Consider the following 23,951-nt stretch of genomic DNA (forward strand, 5'->3'; position numbering starts at 1 on the left):
GCAGCCCTGTTAGCTGTGGGTCAACAGATGGCTTTTGTTCTGTTAACAGTTTCTACATTGGGCGTTTTTCTAAAACTCAACATGTTTTCGGTAACTTACTCGTGCGTGGTTCACGCGTGCATGGATGTCATCTCGGGAAGACGGATTTCCACTGAGCAGGCGCCGGGGCACTTGCCAGGCACTGGATCCTGGGACTATCAGACAAGCCGCACGATCAGTTGTTTGAGGTGTTGGTAGCTTTGTAGTCCAACAGGACCGGTTTGCTTCATCCCTAACTAGAGCATCGTCTCAGAGACTGAGGTTGGCGGTGAAGAAATCCGTTATCAGCCGGATATCTTACAGGGTCTGCAGAAGCTAAAGAGAAGGGACTGGCTTTCCAGGCAGATTGTCAAGACCCGGGCCCCCTCACCCCTACCCTGTTAACGTACAGGTGATCCATCTCCATCCGAGCCAGACAGACCAGCACAGCAAACGCGGGGCCTGTTTATCTTTATTATTGGGGCTTTGTTTCCTCTCTGTCGGGAGAAACTCCAAAGAAGGGGTTGTTTCAGACCGTAAAGCAAAAGCATGATTAAAGATGGAGAACTGGTGAAATGTCATTCAGAGACCGTCCCCAGTTCTCTTTAAAAATGTGGGCTGTGGGGTCATCAACTAGAGTTCACTTAACGAGAAAACAATAAGGAAGCCAGGAAGCCAGTATTAAATATCCATTCAGCATTGTTAATGTCAAACCTAGCTAAAAAAAAAATAAAAGAGCACTACCAAAAAAAAAAAAAAAAAGGATATTAAAGAGAAAGGCAATGTGAAAGAAAGAAACAAATATTGATGACTTAATTAGATTCTTTTAGGTTATCAGTAGAATGACCTTGCAATACAGCTGTGGTTGTCCAAATTAAAATGTAGGGTAGTTCCTTTAAAGCCTCCAGATGCCACTATTTTTGTTAAAGTCTGTGACATTTTGTAATGACTGGCGTGTTCTCTTTACATTTGAGGCTATGACGACAGAGAAAATGATCTCTTCCTCTGTGACACCAACACCTGTAAATTTGATGGCGAGTGCTTAAGAATTGGAGACACTGTGACTTGCGTCTGTCAGTTCAAGGTAAGAAGTCTGATATTGGCATCTTCTCATTCCTTAATGAGGCTACCAAGCAAGGATCTCCCTTAACAACCCATCTCTTGGCAGTTTATGGCTGTGCCAGCTGAAAGACAAGCTGGCACCACGCACAGGCACCGGTGAGGGAGCCAATGGATGTCAGGAGGGCACCGTTTATTTAGTTAGTTATTTGTTTTTGAGAAATGCATGGGACACAGTTAGACATGCCATGAAGTTGTTCCTCTGCTTTGCCAAAGGAAACCTGTGTCTGTGTCTCCTCCGGCATGCAGTGTACACGTCAGCTCTAGGGCTAAGAGTCAACAGCCAGTGGAGGTGTGGGCTTGTACTTCGGTTCCTTTTTTAAAATGTTTTATTTTTTATTTTTTCCATCACCACTTGTCCCCTCTATGCCCTGTTCCCCGCCCCTGCAGTTCCCACACTGTTGACCATGTCCATGAGTTCTCTCTCTCTCTCTCTCTCTCTCTTCTCTTTTTTCTTTCTTTTGCTCAATCCCTCACCCTCACCCCTTGCCCCAGGAGCTATCTACCTCCTCTCTATGAGCTTGTCTCTATTTTGCTTGGTAGTTCAGTTTGTTTGTTACATGCCACATCGGAGTGAAATCATATGGTATTTGTCTGTCTCTGACTGGCTTACTGTCATATATTGTTCCCGTTTGATTGGGGCTCTCATCTTTTGAGCATATTGAACTCTCTTTGAATGGTCTTCGGTTTTATTATCCTGGCATTCTGGTTAAGTTTTTAAATGAACTCCTTCGTAATGTGACTTTAAAGCTATTGTGTTAGTTTGGGAAATCATGGAGCTTGTTAATATATGTCAGTGCGTCATGGGTGCCATATGCAATTATAAATGAATCTCCCAGAAATCCAGAAGAGCACAGATAGCCACAAGCGATTTCATAAGCAGTAGGAAGATGTCCTTTGCTGCATGTTAAAAAAAAAAAAGATGCAAATAAAGAGAGATGGCAGCACTGTTATCATCAAAACTAGATTATCAGTAATTATTAATGATAGAACTATTAATGTCATTATTATAGTCATCATTTAACAAATGCTTCCTACCATGTAAATTATAAACCTTCATTTCTCTCAAAATGTTTACATAATTATACAGACTTTCAAATATCATGCTGATGTCTTATATTCACCTTTGAGTGTTACTGAATTATCGTAAATACACATGAATTCTCACATAAGGTTCAACCAGGAAATATTTGCATAAATAAAACTATATAGGTTGGATTGGGGAAAACTTCTTTAAGATTGTAAAAGCAATTAAAAAGGATATAGAACAAACAAGAACATTAAACATCAAGTTCAGGTCTAAATGTTTGTTATAGTTGGGTAATATTTAGATTATTGATGAAATTTAAATATTTTAGATTGAATTCAATCTTCCTGTGAGAGAGAGAAGAGAATTCACAATTAACTATACTTTGGTTTATAGAAAACTAAAAGCTTCTTGGATATTATTTTCTTCTTTCTAAAAAACACACAATAAAACTGATACTTGTAAAACACACTACCTCCTGGTGGGTGAGCACTGCTATGACCAGACCCTAATCTTTAGACCATTCTATAGTCTTAGAAACACATCCATGCATATTTAGTATGCATGTGACACCACCCTGCTGGTCTCCAGCCACAATGAACAATGCAATGGTGTTCTTTCAATGAACTACATACTTGTAAGAGAGATAGAACATGAGAATTCTCAATTCAGACTTTCCCCAAATGTTAACTGAAGGGAAAATACAACTGGAAAAATCATTAAAGACCCACAGAATTTGGTGGATTTCTTCCACTTTCAGTGTGTGGTTCCTATAAATGTGTCTTATTTCATAACCAAGGGTATCCCTAAGAAGGGAGCTCATAAACAGTGTATAATGAATCAAGAAGAATGTTCCTCAAATGGAGAGTGATAATTCTGCAGATGCCGAAAAGAGGGGGGGCGGGAGGGGAGGGCGGGGGGAAAGGAGTCCACAAAATTCTGGAGGACGCACGCTACTAAAGGAAAATGTACAATTTTCTTATTAAAGGAATGGTGTTCAGTTTTCAGGTTCCACAAAGGGTTTTGGTAAAACTTTTATCAACAAAGAGATTTGTGTTTTTCCTGCGTTGGTCAGTCAGCTAAATGTGTCATTAATTTAAACAGTCCTTGAGTGTAATAGATGGAGGGTGGGATGACGGCAAGTTTGAGTACGAACCAAGAAATGTAAATGTTCCTTTCCTAATGCCTGTAGCATTTTAAGTTTATTGCTAGATCAGTATTGCCATTAGTTTATGCTTTACAATAGTTGTCAGTGTGTCCGGAGAAAAGAAACATTTTCCTAGTGGAATTTTTAGACTCTGCACCTACCAAGAATCTACAGTGGCTGAATTCAGTTGAAGATCAAAGAAAATGAACAGGTTGTACAAAGCATAATAGGTAGGCTATTTTAGGTGAAGAGTATCTTGAGTCAGTCTTTTCCAATACTTTTCAATGGATTTGAGTGTTTTTGTGTAATTCCCTGGTATCTGATAGAGAGATTTCCTGAAAATCTATTGTCCTATGTACTATTCTGAACAATAGGAGTTCATAATTCTTTCATGCAAATAACATACACACTGTCACCTTTTTGGCTGAGAGATAAATTTCAAAGAGAAATGGGTGTATGTGTATATAATCTATAATGTTTTCCAACTTAGACTTTTATTGGAGCACTAAGGTGAACATATAGTGGCCGTCATGTCTTTAATTTTTATTTTATTTAGTTATATTTATATTTTTACCGAATTGATCGGGGTGACACTGATTAACAAAATTATACAGGTTTCAGATGCATGATTCTACAATACATCCTCTGAAGGTGTGTTCACCCAAGTCAAGTCTCCATCCATTGCCATTTATCCCCCCTACACCCTCCTCCACTGCTCCCCTCCTCTGCCCCCCAATCCCTACAAGTACCACACTGTTGTCCGTGTCCGTGAGTTCTTTTTTCTCTTTTTTTTCCATTTTTTGCTCAATGCCTCCCCCCGCACTCGCTCCCCCAGCTGTCAGCCTGCTCTCTGAAAGGAGCCAGTCAGAGAAAAACAAGCGCCACATCATTTCCCTCGTACGAGGAATCTAATGAACAAAATGAACTAACCAGCGAGAGAGAGGCAGACGCACAGACAGAGGGCCTTCATCTCTTTTCTGATTTGAAATCAATGTATTCTGCCCTTCAAACGGATTCCAATAGCCCCTGAGTCCTGGTGGGAAGGAATCCAAGGAGAGCACCGAACCCTAGATACTATGCCTTCTCCTGTGTATACACGCCTGTGACAGTTTAATTTATAAAGTAGCACAGTAAGTGATGACCAGCAGTAACTATAATAAAATAGGAAAGTGAAAGCATAGGCTGTGGTAGAAGTTGTGTTCATGTGTTTTCTCTCTCACACACCATGTCTTGTACTGTATTTACCTTGTCACTTAAAGGAGGCACTCCATGGCATATCCGAATTGCCAGCATCACTCCTCTTGCTTGAGGCCATTTAGTAAAATAAGGGTTGTTTGAACACAAGCACTGCGATACCCCAGCAGTTGAGCTGATAACCAAGATCGCTACTAAGTGGCTAATGGGCAGGGAGCCACCGGTCAAAGGGGTGATTCACACCCGGTGGGATGGCATGGGTTGGTGTGAGCTATTATCACGCTATGCAGAAAGGCACCCCATTTAAAAGCAAGGACTTTGATTTCGAGAATTTTCAATTTAATATTTTCCAACTGACATTAACTGCTGGTAACTGAAGTCATGGAGGGACTTCTATATCTCCTTTATTTCTCACAACTGAGTGAAATCATTATTTTCCCTTTTTAAAGATGAGGAAGTTAAGGCCCATAAATATATAATAACTTACCATTGAGTGGTGATCCTAAAGCAAGAATGGAGTCCTTTGACACCAAACCAAATATTTTCCTAGAATGTTATACGTGCAAATAAAAATATTAGTAATAACTACACAAGTACACATTTATTGTGGAGGACTCTTAGTGTCAAAAGTAGTGCAACCGCCCTGGCCAGTGTGGCTCAGTTGGTTGAACGTTGCCCCATGCACCAAGGGGTCCCTGGTTCGATCCCCCTTCAAGGCACATGTCCCAGTTTTGTGCTCGATCCTCAGTAGTGGGCATGCAGGAGGCAGCCTCTCGTTGATGTTTCTCTCTCTCTCTCCCTCTCCCTGTCTCTCTTTAAAATCAATGAAAACATATTTCTTAAAAAGTAGTACAACTAATTCCTAGGTGATGATATGAGTTCCAAAAATGGGTTTCAACCGTGTGTACCCTACATTCCTATCCGTATACCAAGTGGTGTGCTGGTCCATCTGGTAAATCACTTGTGGGGATGAAAATCCAGAGACAATGGAGGAACGGATAGATGAGTGAATAGATGAATAGATGGATGGATGAAAGGAGAAAAGGAAGGAAGGAAGGAGGGAGGTATGGAAAGATGGAAGGAAGACATGCAATTATTCATATATAACACTGGACAAATAATGATCAGTTATCACTTTATAATTTAAAAATATGATGAAGCCTTAATGTGTTTTGGGTATTACTCACCCAAACATTAAACTTTTTTTTATCTAATAAGCCATGCTTTAGATCTGCAATTATTCCACTTACTAGGACTGCATGACAAGTTTTCCAGAACTTAGTGGCACAAAACAATGAACAGTATTTTGCTTATGAATCTGTAATTGGACATGGCTTAATGGAGACAGCTCATCTCTTCTCCCCTGGGCGTTGGCTGTGCGAGGGCGGGCACGGAAAGGTCTGGTTCTGTACTCATGTCTGACTGTCAGCTGGGAGCCTTGATCCTTTTCTGTGAATCTCTCTGTGTGGACTAGTTTGGGTTTCCTCAGAGCACAGTGGCTGGATTTCCAGGGCAAGCATCCAGAGAGAGAGAAAGAACCGGGTAGAAGCTGGATCCTTTAATGACTCAGTCTCAGAAGTCACAGAGTCACTATCACCATGGTCACAGGCCTGCCCACTCTTAAAATCATAAACATGTTTCCATACACAAAAGCATACATAGATCCAGAGACATAGAAGCATGGAACAGACTGTGGAATCTCAGAGGGAAGGCAGGGGTGGGTGGGAAGAGATCCACCAAACACCTTTTAGGCATATACTAGAGGCCCGGTGCACAAAATTTGTGCACGGGGGTGTGTATCCCTCAGCCCAGCCTACACCCTCTCCAATCTGGGACCCCTCGAGGGATGTCCGACTGCCCATTTAGGGCCTAAACGGGCAGTTGGACATCCCTCTCACAATCCAGGACTGCTGGCTCCCAACTGCTCACCTGCCTGCCTTCCTGATTGCCTTAACTGCTTCTGCCTGCCAGCCTGATCACCCCCTAGACACTTCCCTGCCAGACTGATTGATGCCTAACTGCTCCCCTGCCAGCCTGTTTGCCCCTAACTGCCCTCCCCTGCAGGCCTGGTCACCCCTAACTGCCCTCCCCTGTAGGCCCTGGTCCCCCCCAACTGCCCTTCCCTGCAGGCCTGGTCGCCCCCAACGTCCCTCCTCTGCCGGCCTGGTCACCCCTAACTGCCCTCCCCTGCAGGCTTAATTGCCCCCAACTGCCCTCCCTTGCAGGCCTGGTCCCTCCCAACTGCCCTCCCCTGCTGGCCATCTTGTGGTGGCCATCTTGTGTCCACATGGGGGTAACCATCTTTGACCACATGGGGGCAACCATCTTGTGTGTTGGAGTGATGGTCAATTTGCATATTACTCTTTTATTAGATAGGATGCATAACCCATGGTCACAGACAATAGGGTGTGAAGGCCTGTGGGGGGGCTTGAGGGCAGGCTAGAAGGGGTCATTGGGGAAGAAAAAGGAGACATATATAATATTTTCAACAATAAAGATTTTTTTTTAATTTTAAAAATAAAATAATTAAAAAAATAAAAGTATTCAGAGAGAAGTAAAAGATAGCTATGAAATGATCAAAGGGTTGAGCCATAATGCAGGCTTTTTATTTTTTTCTCTTTTGGAGGAGAAGCATAACATATCTAAGAAATCATTCCCAAGCCTGTAACAACTGGGCATAGAGCAGAATTCACTTAACATCTGTGGAGAACCTTCTAGATGCCAGATTCTAGGGAAGGTGCAGACAGTATGTAAAATAGAAGTTGTGCATAGTTCCTAGATGCTGAAATCTCCGCTAAATGAAATCCTTACTAACCAAACAAGCAATCATTCACATAGAAACTTCTCACATACATTTTTTGTCCATTTATAGCAAAATGAATTCCATATATTCTGGTGTCAAGTCATGAAGTCTGCCAGTGTGGCGTGTAGCTGCTTTCTTCAGCAATGTGGGCATTTTGGAACAAAACCATTCTCCTGAAAAACACATATTTGGAAAATAAACTTAAGAGTCTAAAACATCTTACGAGAAATAGAATCACTGTTTTCCTGAGAGGAAGTTTGTACAACACATACATTTATGGGCCTAACCATCTGGGCCTGAGTCTTATTTCTTCTCTTACCAGCCAACTCTGTAGCCTTTAGCAAGTCACTTAACATCTGAATATGTCCCTTCCTTTTCAACTGAGCAGTATTATGATTACCACGAAAAAACTATTCCAAACAACTTGGCGTATTTTAATGTAGCAGTTAGCTTATTTCTATGCTAGGCTTCTCCTGTTTTAATTTATTTTTCTAATTTTAGACATGCATGTTTAAGAGTCGATGTTGGATGGTGATGGCTCTGCCAGTGAAAACACAAATCGTTTCTATTTCTTTTCATAAGTAAATAGTGCAAAGTGTTTTAAAAACACGAACTCTGTTAACCCTCCTAAATGCCCCAGTGAACCATTTCAAATGGGGAAACTGAGGAATAAATCTGTTAAACATGTCATCATTGAGTGATCTACATGAAGTCCTATGCCAGTGGTCGGCAAACTCATTAGTCAGCAGAGCCAAATATCAACAGTACAACGATTGAAATTTCTTTGGAGAGCCAAATTTTTTAAACTTAAACTATACAGGTAGGTACATTGTTATTAACTTAATTAGGGTCCTCCTAAGCTGGCCTTTGCTAAAAACTCAAGGGGCCAAAGAGCCGCATGTGGCTCGTGCCGCAGTTTGCCGACCACTGTCCTACACCAAGGCAGTGAGAGAAATGAGAGCGCCTGGGACTGGCCATCACTCCTGAGTCTTAGTGATTTAGAGTATGCTCCCTCCGTGTGTGATTCTTATCAATGAGTGCAAGGCCTGGCACTCAAGGGCCCACAGCATCTTGTGATAATCTGCAGTTAAGCTCTCTTCCGCTCCAGACTCCTCTGCCTTCTGGCGTGTGCAGGGAGCCTGAGCTCTGTTTTTAGCACTGCTCGCATTTGGCGTGCCACTCCCCTCAGCCGTGGCATATGAGCACGCTATCGGTTTATTGGATATTTTAAGATGCATATCAGCCTTGTGTACTAGCACTTGACAGAGATAATAAACCCCTCCCACACCTCACTCCCAGTCCACTCCTATATCTGAGTCATCTGCGGAGGTAGAGAAGAAGGATAAATAGGGAAACAAGGAATCAGAGAGAGGAAAACGTGGACCCCCATAATCAACACCCAAAGCATTGTAACCAGGGCTGGAGGTAGAGCTGGCAAGGTAACCAGTGACAAGAATGCTAGGACCCCAGCATGAGAGGCTAACTAGTCCAGTCATCTGCCTGGTTAGGTCTACTGACTATGTTACCAGCTGTTCACTTCTTCACAGGCTCTCCTCCACTTGCTCAGGCCCCATTGGAGTGTCGGTGCGTCCTCATCAATCCCCTTTAGGTTCTCCTGCCCCTGGTCCTGAACACACCGCTTTGTCAAGCTCCCATCATCCACCTGGCCATGCCTCTGACACGAGCACCAGCCCCACTCCTTGGGTGTTTCCTCAGCGCTGCTCACTGGACGATTCGGCTTTCACTGACATTGTGCTTTGCCTTATTTCTTCAGTAAGGATGAAGACGTTCAGTTCTGTGGTTGGTCGCTTTGCAGATGTAGGCTAATATATATGTTTATATTTATGTATTTGGAAAGCGTATGGAAGGCTGCCTTACACATGTACCACCTGACCAGAATTAGTTATTGAGTTAAAGATTCTCATTAGCAAAATTTTCAATCAAAACAGTTTTTAAAATATAATCATGTAGACAGACTGATTCTGGGAGCCAGTAGTGTAACTGTGAAAAGGAATTATTGTAGAGAGTGTTATCCAGAATGACTAGATTAGAGATTGTTGAACTAAAGATTTCTAAAATATGCCATATTTTAAATATTTAAATCATTTTAATAATATTCAATTGCTAACTGAATATGATTTAATGTCTAAATCGCCATATTAGCAATTATGGTGATTCTAATATTAGCGTCATTGAATTTGGATTTACTATTGGGAGAAAAGTATATCACAGTTAGTAAAAAACTATATTTAAGTTTTTCATTAGTTGATACAAAATACAGCTCATAAATGACTTTCTTTTCAGAGAACATTGACTTAAATCATTGTAAAGTGTTAGGATGATTAAGCCAATCTATATATATAAAAGCCTAAGCGACCGGTAGGACTGAACAGCCAGAACGACTGGTCAACCAGTCGCTATGATGCTCACTGACCACCAGGGGGAAGATACTCAATGCAGGAGCTGCCCCCTGGTGGTCAGTGCGCTCCCACAACCATCCTTCTGAGGCCCCTCCCCCTAGCTGGCCAACCTCCCACAGTCCCTCCCTCTTCCAGTGCCCCTCACCCCCGCAAATAGGCCCTGACCTGGGAACCAGCCGGCCAACCTCCCAGGATCCCTCCCCCCGGCCGACTGGCCCCCTGATAGGCCTCAATTGCCAGCCAGGCCTAGGGACCCCACCCATGCACGAATTCGTGCACCAGGCCTCTAGTGTTACATAAAGGCGAAGAGCAAGAGTTAACTGGTTGTTTGGGAGGGAGAAATTACAGATATCGTAAGGAAATAGAGTAAAAAATAAATCTCAGGTTTTTATCATCAGATTGTAACTTGATTGAGAATTTCCTCTTTTGTTGCATAAATCCTTGAGTTGAATTTACCTTATGGTAGGATTTTAGGTTTATTACCATATATATTAAACCTTTCCTAGCCATCTCACTAGATCATTTGTTTATTGCAAAGTGTTATGCCTTTACGACACATTAAAAATCCAAATATTTTAACAAGAAGTAGAAGACAGCAAAGTGTTTTCACATACATGTGTATGTCTGATTGGCTCTACTCAGCTTTTGGCATAGGCGGAGTTATTTGTAAATCATCATCTTCGTCCTTATATTTGTTGTGATTAAACAATGAAGCGCATCTGTAGCGGTCATCAGGAGATAATCATCTCTGGCATGGTTAGCAGCCCAGGACACAGCCAAGTACCTCCACTGCCTTAGGCTGTGATTATATTATGATGAGTGTCCCCTGCAGGTTGCCTGATTTCCGTTGTAAAATGTGTACTTCTTCATAATAAGACTGTCTTTAAACTGAACTTTTCTCTTTATGGAATATGTAATAGTCATATTTTTGAATAGTCAATAAAGTTTACATGTAGTTCATTAGTTGCTGAATTTTTTTTCCTGTATTTCATTTCTCTCCACACTGTATCTACATCGATATCCCATATCTAATGATATAAAAAATTAAGTGGCAATCCAAGTGTCTTGTCAAATATTTAGAAATTTATAAAGATTAAAATTCAACAGAAAAAAAAAATCACGCTGAAGAGTGGCTGAATTCTCTGGCATTTCAGTTACACACTTTGGCTCTCCACATATACACATTCCCTGTTTCCTAATAGCTTTCAATACTGGAGCATGTTTTATTTTTCCCACCAAGCCAGATGGGCCATATATCAGAAAAACCGTCCTCCACAGTATTGGTAATATTGGTTGCGCTCTCTTTTGAGTATTGCTTGTCTGATCACTTTGCTGGAATTGCCTGATCAATTTAGAAGGCTCCTTTTCAATCTGCATCAAGCGGCGGGCTGGCTGACGTGGCATTGCCTTTGTGTGCCTTTGAAGGATCCCCTTGCAAGGTCAAAGGCGATTGGAGGCCGTGAGGGTGGCTGAGGAGGAAGACAGGCGCTTTCTGCTGTCAGTGACGATTTCTGTCCCCGAAGTCAGGGCTGTGCAGACTCCAGTACTAACCGCAGCGCCCCCTGTGTGTCTGTCCCCAGTGCAACAGCGACTACGTGCCCGTGTGCGGCTCCAACGGGGAGACCTTCCAGAACGAGTGCTACCTGCGGCAGGCGGCCTGCAAGCAGCAGAGCGAGATCCTCGTGGCGGCCGAAGGCTCCTGCGCCACCGGTAGGTCCCTGACCCTGCGGCTCCCTGCACCTGCTGGGGCGTTCCCCACCCCCAAACCGTGTCTTGCTTTTTGTTGTTATCTTCAGAGAACAATTCAGACGATACACTGGCTAGACAAGCCTGTATTCCTTTGTACAAAGATACATTATCCGCAGCCCGTGTCTTTTTGCATTTCAAACCCTTTCCGGAAGAGAAAATCTACCGTAAGGACGTTGGTAGATTTTATTTTTTTTAAATTGATCTTTTTGTTGAAAGTATTACAGATGTCCCCCTTTCCTCCCTCATTGACCCCCTACGCCCCACTCCCGCCCCCTCTCCAGGCCTCCCCGCACTGTGATACTGGTAGGTTTTAGTACATGTTATTTAACGAAGTGCAGACAGTTGACTAATATAATGAAAAATCTAGATTGAGCACCCACATGTCAAATATACAGACACCTATCTATGCAGATAGATTTGTATGTTTTGAGCAGTCGCATCTTCTGCTGGATTTGGGTTTGGAAGGCAAGGTGATGCTAACGTTAGCAGCTCTACAGAACGCCCTCCCGCCGTTGAGTAGCTTCTTGTGAAGGCTGTATTGGGGGTAGACATTCCTTCTGATGGCACTGTCCTTCCTGACACAGGCAGCCTGGGACTCCACAGCGCTCTGAGTTAGTGTGAACAATACTCTGTACAGAAAGTGAGGGGAAGAATAACTGACAAAGTCACAGATGATGCTCTTTAGCTTGTCAGGCCTCCCTTGTGTGTCCGGTGGCTCTCAGAGCTGACCAGCACCGCAGGCAGGGAAAACGGCCCCCCCCCCCCCCCCCCCCCCAGTGAGGCTGACTCGCTAGCGCAGTGCTTACAATGGAGCCGAGTTTGCCCAGTGGCTGTGAGACATTGAAATGACACGCGTGGTAGCTGTCCTGTGGTAGATGTCCTTAATGGCAGATATGCATCTCTCTGGGACGTCAGCATTTCTGAGGATGATAGAGGCATGGCCAGGGAAAAATAATATAGCTATAAAATATGAACTTCCTTCGAAGATGCAGTCATGGAATAGTGCCAGGAGACGTCTAGTGTATTGAAAATACCTCGTGGATAACAGGTATTTCTATCCTAGGGAATTGTGTTAACAGTTGTGTGCATGCTGGCTGCGGCAGGGTGGTAAATGAGAAAAAGGAAGGTCTCACATTCTTTAAAAGGGTACCTTAAGCCTATCGTTGATCGATTGTTAGTAATTGATAATGTTCTGATATTGTGCTGGTGACAACCAAAGTTTCTGAGAATTAGCAGAAGAGAGAAGCATCCGTCCTCATGGACAGTGATGCAGGTTTTCTGGTTTGGGTTTTAGTTTCTAAGTAGTTTTTTCTCCCACGGGATTCTTTGCCTCACGATGTGAATGTCCTTTTGGGAGGGTGACTGGGGGTGGGGTGGGAGGAGCTGGACTGGTCGGTGCTCCACTCACTTCTTACTTGCCAGAGCAAACCGATCGTTGCCATTCCACCTGTGAGTGAAAGTGACAGCAAGAAGTGAGAGTTACGGGACCACCTTCCCCAGCAGGAGAGGAGGAGGATCGACATGCTGCTCTCAGAGCAGGGCGGGGGGAGCTAGAAAGGACGGCACAGAGCAAACAAATGATGAAAAATCAACCCACCTACCATAGCTAATGGAGAAGAAGTGAAAAATAAGACTGAGGGCAAACGGAACAGACAAAAGGAAGAGGAAGTAACAGCTGACTCCCAGAAGCCAAGTCCCATGTAGTCCAATACCAGCAAGGACTAAGGGAGGGATCTGCTTACTCAGGACCATATAGGACGGCTGTCCTGACGGCAGCCAGTGGGAACCCGTGGACAGGCCTCCTAAGGAGCACTCATGAAGCTGTGATCACGGCTAACAACGTGTCGTCACAAAACCTCTCCCACCTGCCAGCCTCGGAGTTCTTGTCGGCGTGTGCAGTAGCATTCTTCTGATTCATTCAGATCTCCCCATTCTGGCCCCTTTTGTGTTAGTTATACTATGAACATAAACACCTAACCATGCAGAAAACTTCCTCACAATGGATAATTCATCCATAGCTCATTCATAGACTTAGATTCCTCCAGGATTTAATTAGCAAGCCAGGATTGCTGAACGCCTCTTCCATGGACTTGTAAATCTGAAAGGGTTTTGATCTGAATAGTGATGGAGGGACCAAAGTAGCTTTGATTAACCAGATCTGACTCTAAATAAATTGGAATTCTGACTTTCGGTCTAAAGGAGATCCTCATTCTCTTCTTGGTGGATTTTCCATTTATTTCCTAATGCTGTTTGACACTGAGTAGAGGTGGCAAGGTGTGATCTCTAGGAATAAAAGGCAGTAAAAGATGTAGCTGTATCTTTATCACGCCGGGTGGTGGGCAGAAGTAGGTTTACAGTCATGCGTATGCGGAACACCATTAACAAAGCTAATGTAATGAGCCTACCCTGCGTGTCCTTTTCCATAGGAACCACTGTAAACCTACTTCTGCCCACCCCATGTTTCATTGAACGTAAACATCATTTTTGATCCAGAAAATGGTTTTTCTATTGGGCAGTCTGGTCCACAGCCTCACTGTCTATTTCACTTATTTTTTGCCTTATAAGAAATGCATTGAAAAAAAAAAAAAGAAATGCATTGACTAGGAGCCCAGATTCAAGTCCAACCACATGACTTTTTTTTCTTAGGTGTTTCTGTCTCACCAATAAGGTTTTAGTGGCTAACTTATCTCTTGTTTGCCAAAATGACTCATCTTACAGTAATCATTAAAGCTTTCCATCACTAGTTCATAATGATGCCATGAACTTAAGTGACTATTTTTAAAACCTGTGGTTCCTTTCTTTCCTAAATACTCAGTATGGGTCAGATCAAATGCAAATTAGCTTATGAACTAAACTGCATGAATTTTTTGAAGCATACCTGGGAAATGCAAGCCGAAATTCTACTGCCATTCTCTTGATTTCCCCCAGCAATGTTTATTTATAAGGAAACCTATAGATGAATAGGCAATATTTACTCAGAAATCTAATTATTGTGTTCCAGATGCAGTGTAAGCATTTAAAATATGATATTGTGTAGTAAGTCTCAAAATAGCCCAACGGGATGCACATGACTATAGCCATTGAATAGAGGATGAATAAGCTTAGGAAGGTTGAATAACACTCCTTATGTCATCCAATGAGTAATATTCTAATGTTTGGAGCTTGAAATCCTTAAGCTTTCACACATTTCCTCTGATATTCATGTAAGGATGGAAAACTAAACAAGATATGGGCCTTGAGTTAAAGAAGCTTATGGTCTAGGGGGAAAAGAATAAGAAACTATACACATTCAACTAAAGCACAGGTAGAATGTATCAGTGCTATAATCATATAGCCTGTTATTAGCCCCTGATGATTGTAAATAATACTGAATTAAGCTTTCAAATTCGTTCAAATAAAATCAGTTAAAATTTTACTTGGGAAGGTATACACAAAGGAGACTTGCTCAGCATTGATCATTTCAGCACTGTCCTGTCCAAAAGTGATGGTGCCATGGCTTATGGTTATCAGTTCAGTTGACAGGACTGTTCTATTCTGGAGATGAATGCATCAGCCTTTTTTGATCTGTTGCCATTAAATAGTCAGATTATATGATTACCCAAAGAACTTGTGTGCATATATGCATAACCCATGAGACACAATAGTGTGGTGAAGGCCTGGAGGTGGGGGGATGCGGTGGAGAGGGCCAATGGGAGAAAAAGAGGGGACATCTATAATACTTTCATCAATAAAGATGAAATTTTTAAAAATCCTTATTTTCTATACTTAACTACAAAGGGTTTTTATTCTAAAGTACAGGCCCAGTGCATGAAATTCATGAATGGGGCTTGGGGGGCATCCCTCAGCCCAGCCTGAACCCTCTCGCAATCCAGGACCCTTGGGGGATGTCCAACTGCCAGTTTAGGCCCGATTCCATGACTGCTTCATTGCCCCTAACCCCTCTGCCTGCCTGTCTGATCACCCCTAACCACTTGCCTGCCTGCCTAATTGCCCCTAACTCCTTGCCTGCCTGCCTGCCTGCCTGATCACTCCTAACTGCCTCCGCTTGCCTGCCTGATTGCCCCTAACCTCCTCTGCCTCGGCCATTGCCACTGAGGCTTTGTCCGGAAGGACGTCTGGAAGGTCGTTTGGCTGTTCGGTCTAATTCGCATATTATGCTTTTATTATTATAGATTGTTTAACCAACTAGCTTATCTTTCAAGAAAGGATATGATGGCCCAGAAACATGAGCCTTAATCACATTAGCAGTTAATTAAAGACGTGACATTTCATACAGTTAGATCCTGTGAATTTCGTTAATATGAGTTCCCACCAAGGCTGGCAATTCCAACTACCGCTCCTTCATGGCTGACTAATGCCTAACACGCCAAGGAAGGCTGCTGAGGAGGCATCCATTCTTCCACATGTGTCAGCCTTCTGTGGATTTTCAGCCACTGTGCTTCTTTCTAGGCAGTGCCTCTCCATAAGTGGCACGGTGGCAAGTTTTATTTTCATTGGAATAAAACATCAACCACAAATTTATAGAAGTGGCACTTGATATAGTTCTTAAACTCTGGTGAAGATTTCCGTGTGAGATGAGGGCATATCAGGCAGAGAATACCAGTACTAGTCTCATTCCCAGTATTAGTATCAAAGGTACAAAACCCAGTGCATTTCGATGGGAAAGAAGAATGGAGGTAGAAGGAAGACAATGTCTATACACTTAACAGGTGGGAGCAGATGGAATCTCAGTGCTGTTGACGCCAACTAGAAAGTCGGGTGTTTCTGGGGCCTGTCAGAAACAGACAGCTCCGACCAGTGGTAATTATGTAGGAGGGAGGGGAGAGAAGGAATGGGGAAAGGAAAATGCAGAAGGGAGAATGTTTTTTATTTCAAGCACCACCTAGGGTGTGTTCAGTTTTAAGCACAAACACAAAGTTAATCTCCCTCTTCCACTGATTTCAAAGACAAGGAATGCTGTTGGTGGCTGATAGACTCATTCACAATTGTGGTATTTGGAATACATATTAACATTTATATAAAAAGAGATTTATGTTTAAACTGTTTTTCTCTTTGTGCATATGCAATTTACAAGAATATAAAGCTTAATTATGAGTTTACTTGCTACATGTCTTAGACTGTTTAAATTCTAAATCTCACTGATTGTCATAAGCATCTCATTTTCAAATTTTTTGTTTTTGTTAATGCCACTAGATTTATCCTGATTAAAATTAAAATGAGAGATTTTTACATAGTAAGTTTAGGAATTATTTTAAAACTAGGTAATCCTTTTTAAATAAAATTTAAGTATGAAAGTAATAGAGAATTTATTTTATAAGTTGTGCTATAGAAATTAAATCGATGTGAATACACGTTTTCAGATTAAATAATAGTAATTTTCTCAATTATATTACTGTCTTAGTGAAGAAAGGAAACATGAACTAAAAAAAAAATGTCATAAATAGTTTTAAATATGTTTTTCAAGCAAAAATAAAATATTTCTTTTTTCATTCCAGATGCAGGATCCGGATCTGGAGATGGAGGTAGGAGTTGCCTTTTAACATATTTGAAGACTTTCATGTGATTATTTGTGCTTGTTTACTTATATATTTGCTATTATAAATATTTGAAAGGAATTTACAAGTTGTATTTTAGGAAAGGAGAAAACAAAAATATATCATTATCCTTAATAAGTAAATGTATATACTATGCAAGTTATTTGATATATTTATGAATTATACTTAAGAATGCTATCTCCATCTAATCCTCATTGTTTACTTATTTATGTCTGAGTTATCTTTGATATATATATATATATGCATGTCAAAACTTTCTAATAGAAGATTTCAAGCATATTTGTCAAGGCAAAAAGAACTCATGAAAAAATAATTTAAATAATTGTTTTTTTATAATATTGCTATTAATTACCAGGTATCAATATTAACACATACATAACTACCTTTTAAACAGGGTCGACATTATCAGATTAATAATTTGAAACTGAAGGAAGTTGCTCTCCTAAAAGGAAAGGAAAAGAATGTGAACACAATTTAGACCAATGAACATAGGATAGTATCTTTACTTCGATTAAATCTATATTTATTTTTACTAAAATAAGATACATATATGTTTTCATTCTGTAATTGTATGTTTACAGAAGTGTATAAGATAAGAGAGAGCCAGAAACTTTAAAAATTTGATCTCAAGTACTTACTGACAAGGTATTATGTATGGATTAAACCTTCATTGTAAATTTCCCAAAATGCTTTTCAAATGAAATTAGGCAAAAATTCCAGCTTTATGCCCAAGAAGAAGAAAAAAAATAACTAGGTGTAATTTCAACAGGAACAATAAGAAAAGAATGAATAAAAACATAAATATTCTCAAGGCTTTGCTTAAGGAGTATAAAATGATTAAATATATGATTCCAAGTAAATTTTAGTCCTTAAATGTGGAGTTTGATAATGTAAAGAAAAGAGGTCCTTGAGTTCAGGAAAATCTGCTCTCTGCGGCAGGCCTTCCCTAGTTCAGGCAGCACATTACAAATTATCCAGTAGCCTTATGTAGCGAAAGGCTTACATAGTTCCAGTGAGCACTGCCAGAGAACACAGTTAGAGCAGCGATGAGAGCACAGGTGTTTTTCCAGGAAGACTAAAACGAAACAGGATTTAAGATTTACTACCAGGACAGCGTAAAATACGTTTAATATTACATGGCGTTGGGCAGTCATTGGATGTGTGGATAAGGCTTTCACTGCTTCTAAGAAATTTTCTTTTTTCTTTCTTTCTTTCTCTGGCTGATGAATATAGTATTTCTAAGAAAGTTTCCCTAGCAGTTTGAAAAGAAGGAGCTTAGTCGAAGAACAAATTATATCTCAAAGAAACAGAAAAAGAAAGAAGATAGTTCCTTGATTAGATGTTTCACTATTAGAATGTTATGAAATGAATCAATTTTAAAAGTATTGCTTTTGTAAGGAAATAGTTTCTATGAAAAATTCTGTTTAGTTCCCAGCTATTTAGTCTTATGTGTGAACTACCTAATTTTGCAAATATTGTGTTGAGCTTCAGCTGTTCCACTTTTCACAGAACAAGTCTTGGTAATTATTTTAGCATCTTTGAAAACGAAACAGATGACAGAACACAGAATACCTTCATTGCTCTATCTGTTAAAACAGCATGATATACTTTTTTCTGTTTGACTCTCATATCATACATCATTTTTTAATATTTATCTTTTTAATAACAAGACGTGGCTTATGTTGAGTTCCCAGCTTTCATTCATCGCCATTAGCATCCTCCAGTGAAAGTGAAGTCCACCTCATTCTTCGAGGTGGCATTTTCTATGGAAATATTTGACTCATTATGCCGTCCTGCATTCTGAGTACAGTGATTTTGTTTAGAAAATAATTTTAATCTCATGAATATGATGTTTATAACTTAAACTTATGCACTAGTTGGAACCACTTTGCTTTCCTTATTTCCTTCTCTTTTTGTTCTTTTTACTCTTCCTTTCAACTGTAGGTGCTTTATCGTAACTTGGGGGGAGGGGAGCAGCTTCTTAAGCAATAACTGCTAAAGAGAAAAGAGGTAACTGCTTTAGAACAAAGCATATAGCCCTTTTACTTCTGAATTGTATGCTTTTAAAATAGTTGTTCTGAAAATTGTGGTAATGAATATTTACTCCTGGTCACATGAACTGATTTTTAAGTAGGAGACTGAAGGTTTATTTTAACTGATTTTTTTTTTTTTACTCTTTGTGTTCCTTTGCTCTGAAATACTAATGGATTTAATTTTCTTTAATTTTTTTACTAAATTACAAGATGCCAAAAAAGCTCAGTAACTTGAACCTAGAAATGTAGGTTAGAGAACCTGCACCATGCCAGTTCACATATACATTGGGTGGTACATGAAGCATACCTCTGCTATACGGGATGGACCTGCCTTTGTATTCTGACAGAGTTCCTATCGCCAGGGTGTTAGAGGAGCCATAATTCGTTTCCTTTGAATTAACCAGAAGTTATTGAATTGGTTAATCTAATCATTGGGTTTGGTTAATCCCACAATCCTCGCTTGTGATTGTTCTAACTGATCTTTATAGGATGTATTCTCAATAATGTGTATTTAATTACTGATGGGGGCATTTTGCAAGCACTTTCAATGGTTAATGGTTATATTTTTAATTTATTTTAACCAAGTTTCATATAATTCCCAGTGGAGTGCATTGATCTGAATACTCAAGTGAACAGATTTATTTACAAAATACTTATATGTGTGACTATCATAAATGACATCATTAAACCTCCAAATCCAAAATCACTTTAAAATATATCAATTTTTACTTTTTTAGATTGTTCTACATTTTTTAAATGAATGAATATTGCATTAGCAATGAAGATTAGATCTGATTAGTTAAAAATAATTTAAGTTGAACTTATCTGCTCTGTAGCACACCTGTCATTGACTGCATTTGAGGAAACCTTTTTACTACAATATAAAAGGGATATAAAGGGCTCATAAAATGTATCTTAACTTGTTAGTGTACATTTTATAGGAAGGTGTAAAATCTCTAACTGTTGATCTAGTATTCAGATGAAACTATTTGAAGGGCTGACTTTATTTAGGGAAACCGTTCACTGTCTCCAACATGATCTGCAAACGTGCACTCATTCGTAAGGGTCATTTGTAGTGCAGTAAGAAACAAATGCTGCGTACAGATCCTGTCCTTGCCCACTCCCGTGGCCCCATCCTCTCTAAGTGTTTCAGAAAACTCATCAATACAAAGAATATTTCTCTATTATTAGTTTTGAACCTAAGATCTGTTGTTTATGGAATTTTCAAACAAAAATGTTCAGTTGGAGAAAATTCAGAGTAAACTATAACTAACTATATGTGTGCGTTCTGTAGAAAGGTAATGTGTGGTAATGTATGGACCACATTTCAAAAATTTCAGAAAGTAGTTGAAAGAAAGGGATTGGTGCTTCATCTACCTAATAAAAGAGTAACATGCTAATTGACTGTACCTTCATGACGCCCACCAGCCAATCATGAGTGAGTATGCAAATGAACCCAACAAAGCTGGCGGGTTAATTTGCATATGTGGGCGCCGAGCATTCCGCACCACCCCTGGCCGCTCTGGGCCTCTGAGCAGCATAGGAAGGCGGAAAGGCGGCTCAGGCCAGAGCGAAGGCGGTGCCAGCAGCCAGGGAAAGGAAGGCCCATTCTGGCACGAATCTTCATGCATCGGGCTTCTAGTGTACTTATATCTATGGAGATTGAATGTTGTAAATACGAAAAAGGGTGTGTGTGGGAGGGATAATAACATCTTACCCACCTACAGACTTCCTTAAGTAACAAATACTTCAGTAAGGAAGAAGTGTTAAAGGAGCCTCCTCTCAAAATCTATGGGTGTGTGGGTGGTAACAAGGTAATTTTTTAACCCCTGCTTTTCTCTGAGTCTTCTAGTCACAAAGACAAGTCTATGAATATCTTTCATTGCTCTTTTTTAAAGCTATTTCTGGATGGATTTGACTTTTGATAGATTAGATTCCTAAAAACAAAATATAAGTCCAGTAAAATGAAAACTATATTTTAACTATTAAAATAATATAAATGCATGGATACAGACAATAGAGTGGTGAAGGCCGGAGAGGGGAGGGTGCAGGGTGGATGGGGTCAATGGGGAAAAAAAATCAAAAAACAAACGGGACATCTGTAATACTTCCAACTACAAAGATACATTTTAAAAAAAAACAATATAAGTGTATTGTCCTGCTATAGGTCTGGAGGAATTCACAATCAAATTTTAATATCAGGTGGGGAGTTCTATGATAATGTCTATAGAAATAAAATGCATCCAAGATACATGGCATAGATAAATGAGTGTATTTTTATTTCATAAGGTAAAATGAAGCATTGTGCAACTTACAAAATTATGTAATTTTAAGACAATTCTTTAATAGAGAAATGCCTGATATGTACAGCAATAGATGAAATTAAATTTATGTCCATTACTTGTAAAACGAAAGCCTGATTTTTATTTTAATTATCCGCATAGTTGTTGTTATGATAATTTTGGTGTAGAAAACCAGTTATGATATGCTTTTATTTAATACAAAAGTGTCCTATACAATTTTTCTTTCGGTGTACTACTCAGATGTCCATAATTAAGACATTCACTTCACATGCATTTTGGATAGAACAAGAAATGTTTACATTGCAATGAATTGTAGACTTAGGTTGCCATTGTTGATTATATGGATTGCTAAAAACAGTACTTTAAGAAGTTTGAGAACTTGAAAATCATCTTTTTATTTCTAATGTAGATTTGATGCTATTCAGAAATCTTACCAAATTTAACAAGCATAATATATCCTGGGTATTGTGGCAAGATTTTTGGAGCTGTAAAAATGAATATGACACAGTTCTTTACACTAAAAGCGATTACATGTAAATTCTCTTCTTAGCACACAATGGGAAAATTATTATTCTAACTATAAAAGAAAAGCAATTCCCTGCAGAAGTAAGACGTTAAATATACTGTAAATAACAAAGAACTGTACATGTTCATTTCTTAAGATATTCTTATATAAGGCGAGGTAATTTGTTTCCATGTTGCCATATTCCTTTCCTGACCTGACTCTGTACCTTCTTCACCTTAGCTGTCATGGTCAAGTTCTGGCAAACACAAAATGCCTCACCAAGTATTTTCTTCACTGAGTTCACATTACAGCCAAAGTCTGATAGGTGTCCATCGTTAGCAGCTTCCGCTGAAAACCTGATTCAGTAAAGAAAGTGTATCATGTATGCAAGGCTCGAGGTTCTTCCAGGGCAGAGACTATGGGGAGACAAGCAGAAAGCATCCCTACTTTTCTGTTCCACAGCCCAGGGCTGCTGTTCTGCCTGAAGACGGGCTTATAACCATCTATCTGAATCTCAGCCTCATCTCCGTTTTCCATCGGCTGGAATCCATTTTGCATTCTCTTTTATGTAATTTGTGCATGGGTAGGGTCCTTAGGCCTGGCCAGCGACCAGGGCCGATTGGGACCTTCCGGCTGCAAGTCGGGGCCTACCTTCCCCGGCTGCTGGCTGCCGGCTGCCGGCCAGAGCCTTCCTTCGTTCCGTGCCACCCCCTGGTGATCATTGCACGTCATAGCGAGCCATTGGTCCTCCGGTCAAACTCTCATGGGGACAATTTGCATATTAGGCTTTTATAGAGAGAGAGAGAGAGAGAGAGAGACTAGTGGCCTGGTGCATGAAATTTGTGCACATTAAAAGGGAATTAATTAGAGGAAATATTTTAATATCACTATTTGCCCTTTCTCTATAATTGAAGTGTCAGAGATAAAAGAAAATTAGTAAAATGTGTATGAAAATCTCCCTGCTGTCAGTCTTGGGCACACCACGGGACCCAGAGTCAAGTCCCCGCCCACCCACATGTGCCTCTAAATCACATGAGACCCAGACCCGTCTGGCCCCACCCCGTCAAGCCCCACTGGGCGGAGGACACAGCCTCAGGTCTCCCGTCAAACCTCGCTGGGCTGGGGACGCGGGATGCCACCTCACATCCCCTGTCAAGCCCCCCCGGGTGGGGGACGAAGCCTCCTGCTGATCATGCATAACAACCATTTGCATATTTGCCTTTTATTATTAAGATATGCATTACCTATGGACACAGACAATAAGGTGGTGAAGGCCTGGGGCAGGGCAGGAACAGGGTGGAGGGGGCAATGGAGGGGAAAAAGGAGACGTAATATTCTGAACAACAAAGATTTAAAAAAAAAAAACCAAATGGATGTAGCTATGTTCCAATAAAACTTTATTTAAAAAGTAGGTGGAGCCAGATTTAGCCTGCAGGCTGTAGTTTGCTGACCTATTTTTTATTTTATTTTATTATTTTAAGGAATAGTTTATTGATTTTTAGAGAGAGAGAAAGTGAAAGTGAGAGAGAGAGAGAGAGAGAGAGAGAGAGAGAGAGAGAGAGAGAAACAGAAACATCAATAAGCCCACAACTGGGACATGTGCCCTGAAAGGGAATCTGGCAACCTCCTGGTGCAGGGTACGATGCCTAACCAACTGAGCTGTTTTGTTTTGTTCATTCTCAGAGTGTTTTCCCCCCCAAAACAGCATCTAATTTTTATTTCACATGTGCCATATATTTTCCTAAGTCTGAATATAGTAATAATAGTTCTGTTTTTAAGTTTCCCCTCCCTGCATATTGTTTCCTCAAAATTCTGTTTGTTTTTGTTATATTAGAGGTTTTACTCAAATATTGATGACCCCTGGGTATCTGCTCATGTCTAAGAGACTGAACAGCACAGTGGTTGCCTCTGTGGTGGGGGAGGTGCTGACTGAGGCATGACGGATCTTTCTGGGGAGATGGAAATGTGCTATATCTTGAGTGAGGTAGGGGTTGCACAGGTGTATACAATTGTCAAGAGCCATTATACTGACCACTTAAGATCTTTGCATTTCCCCATAATTGCTTAAAGAATATAAA

The 23,951-nt window shown here is 40.6% G+C and overlaps 1 protein-coding gene across 1 annotated transcript in view; it reads left to right on the forward strand.

Moving 5' to 3' along the window:
* The window catches only part of TMEFF2 (transmembrane protein with EGF like and two follistatin like domains 2), a 236,887-nt gene that overhangs the window by 1,757 nt on the left and 211,179 nt on the right, over positions 1 to 23,951 (forward strand). The window contains exons 2-4 of the mRNA XM_054723459.1: positions 993 to 1,102; positions 11,309 to 11,438; positions 16,973 to 16,999. Of these exons, the coding sequence (XP_054579434.1) occupies positions 993 to 1,102; positions 11,309 to 11,438; positions 16,973 to 16,999 (267 nt within the window). The remainder of the gene's footprint in view (positions 1 to 992; positions 1,103 to 11,308; positions 11,439 to 16,972; positions 17,000 to 23,951) is intronic.

The sequence above is a fragment of the Eptesicus fuscus genome, chromosome 11 (assembly GCF_027574615.1).
Source record: "Eptesicus fuscus isolate TK198812 chromosome 11, DD_ASM_mEF_20220401, whole genome shotgun sequence".
Classification (NCBI taxonomy): domain Eukaryota; kingdom Metazoa; phylum Chordata; class Mammalia; order Chiroptera; family Vespertilionidae; genus Eptesicus; species Eptesicus fuscus.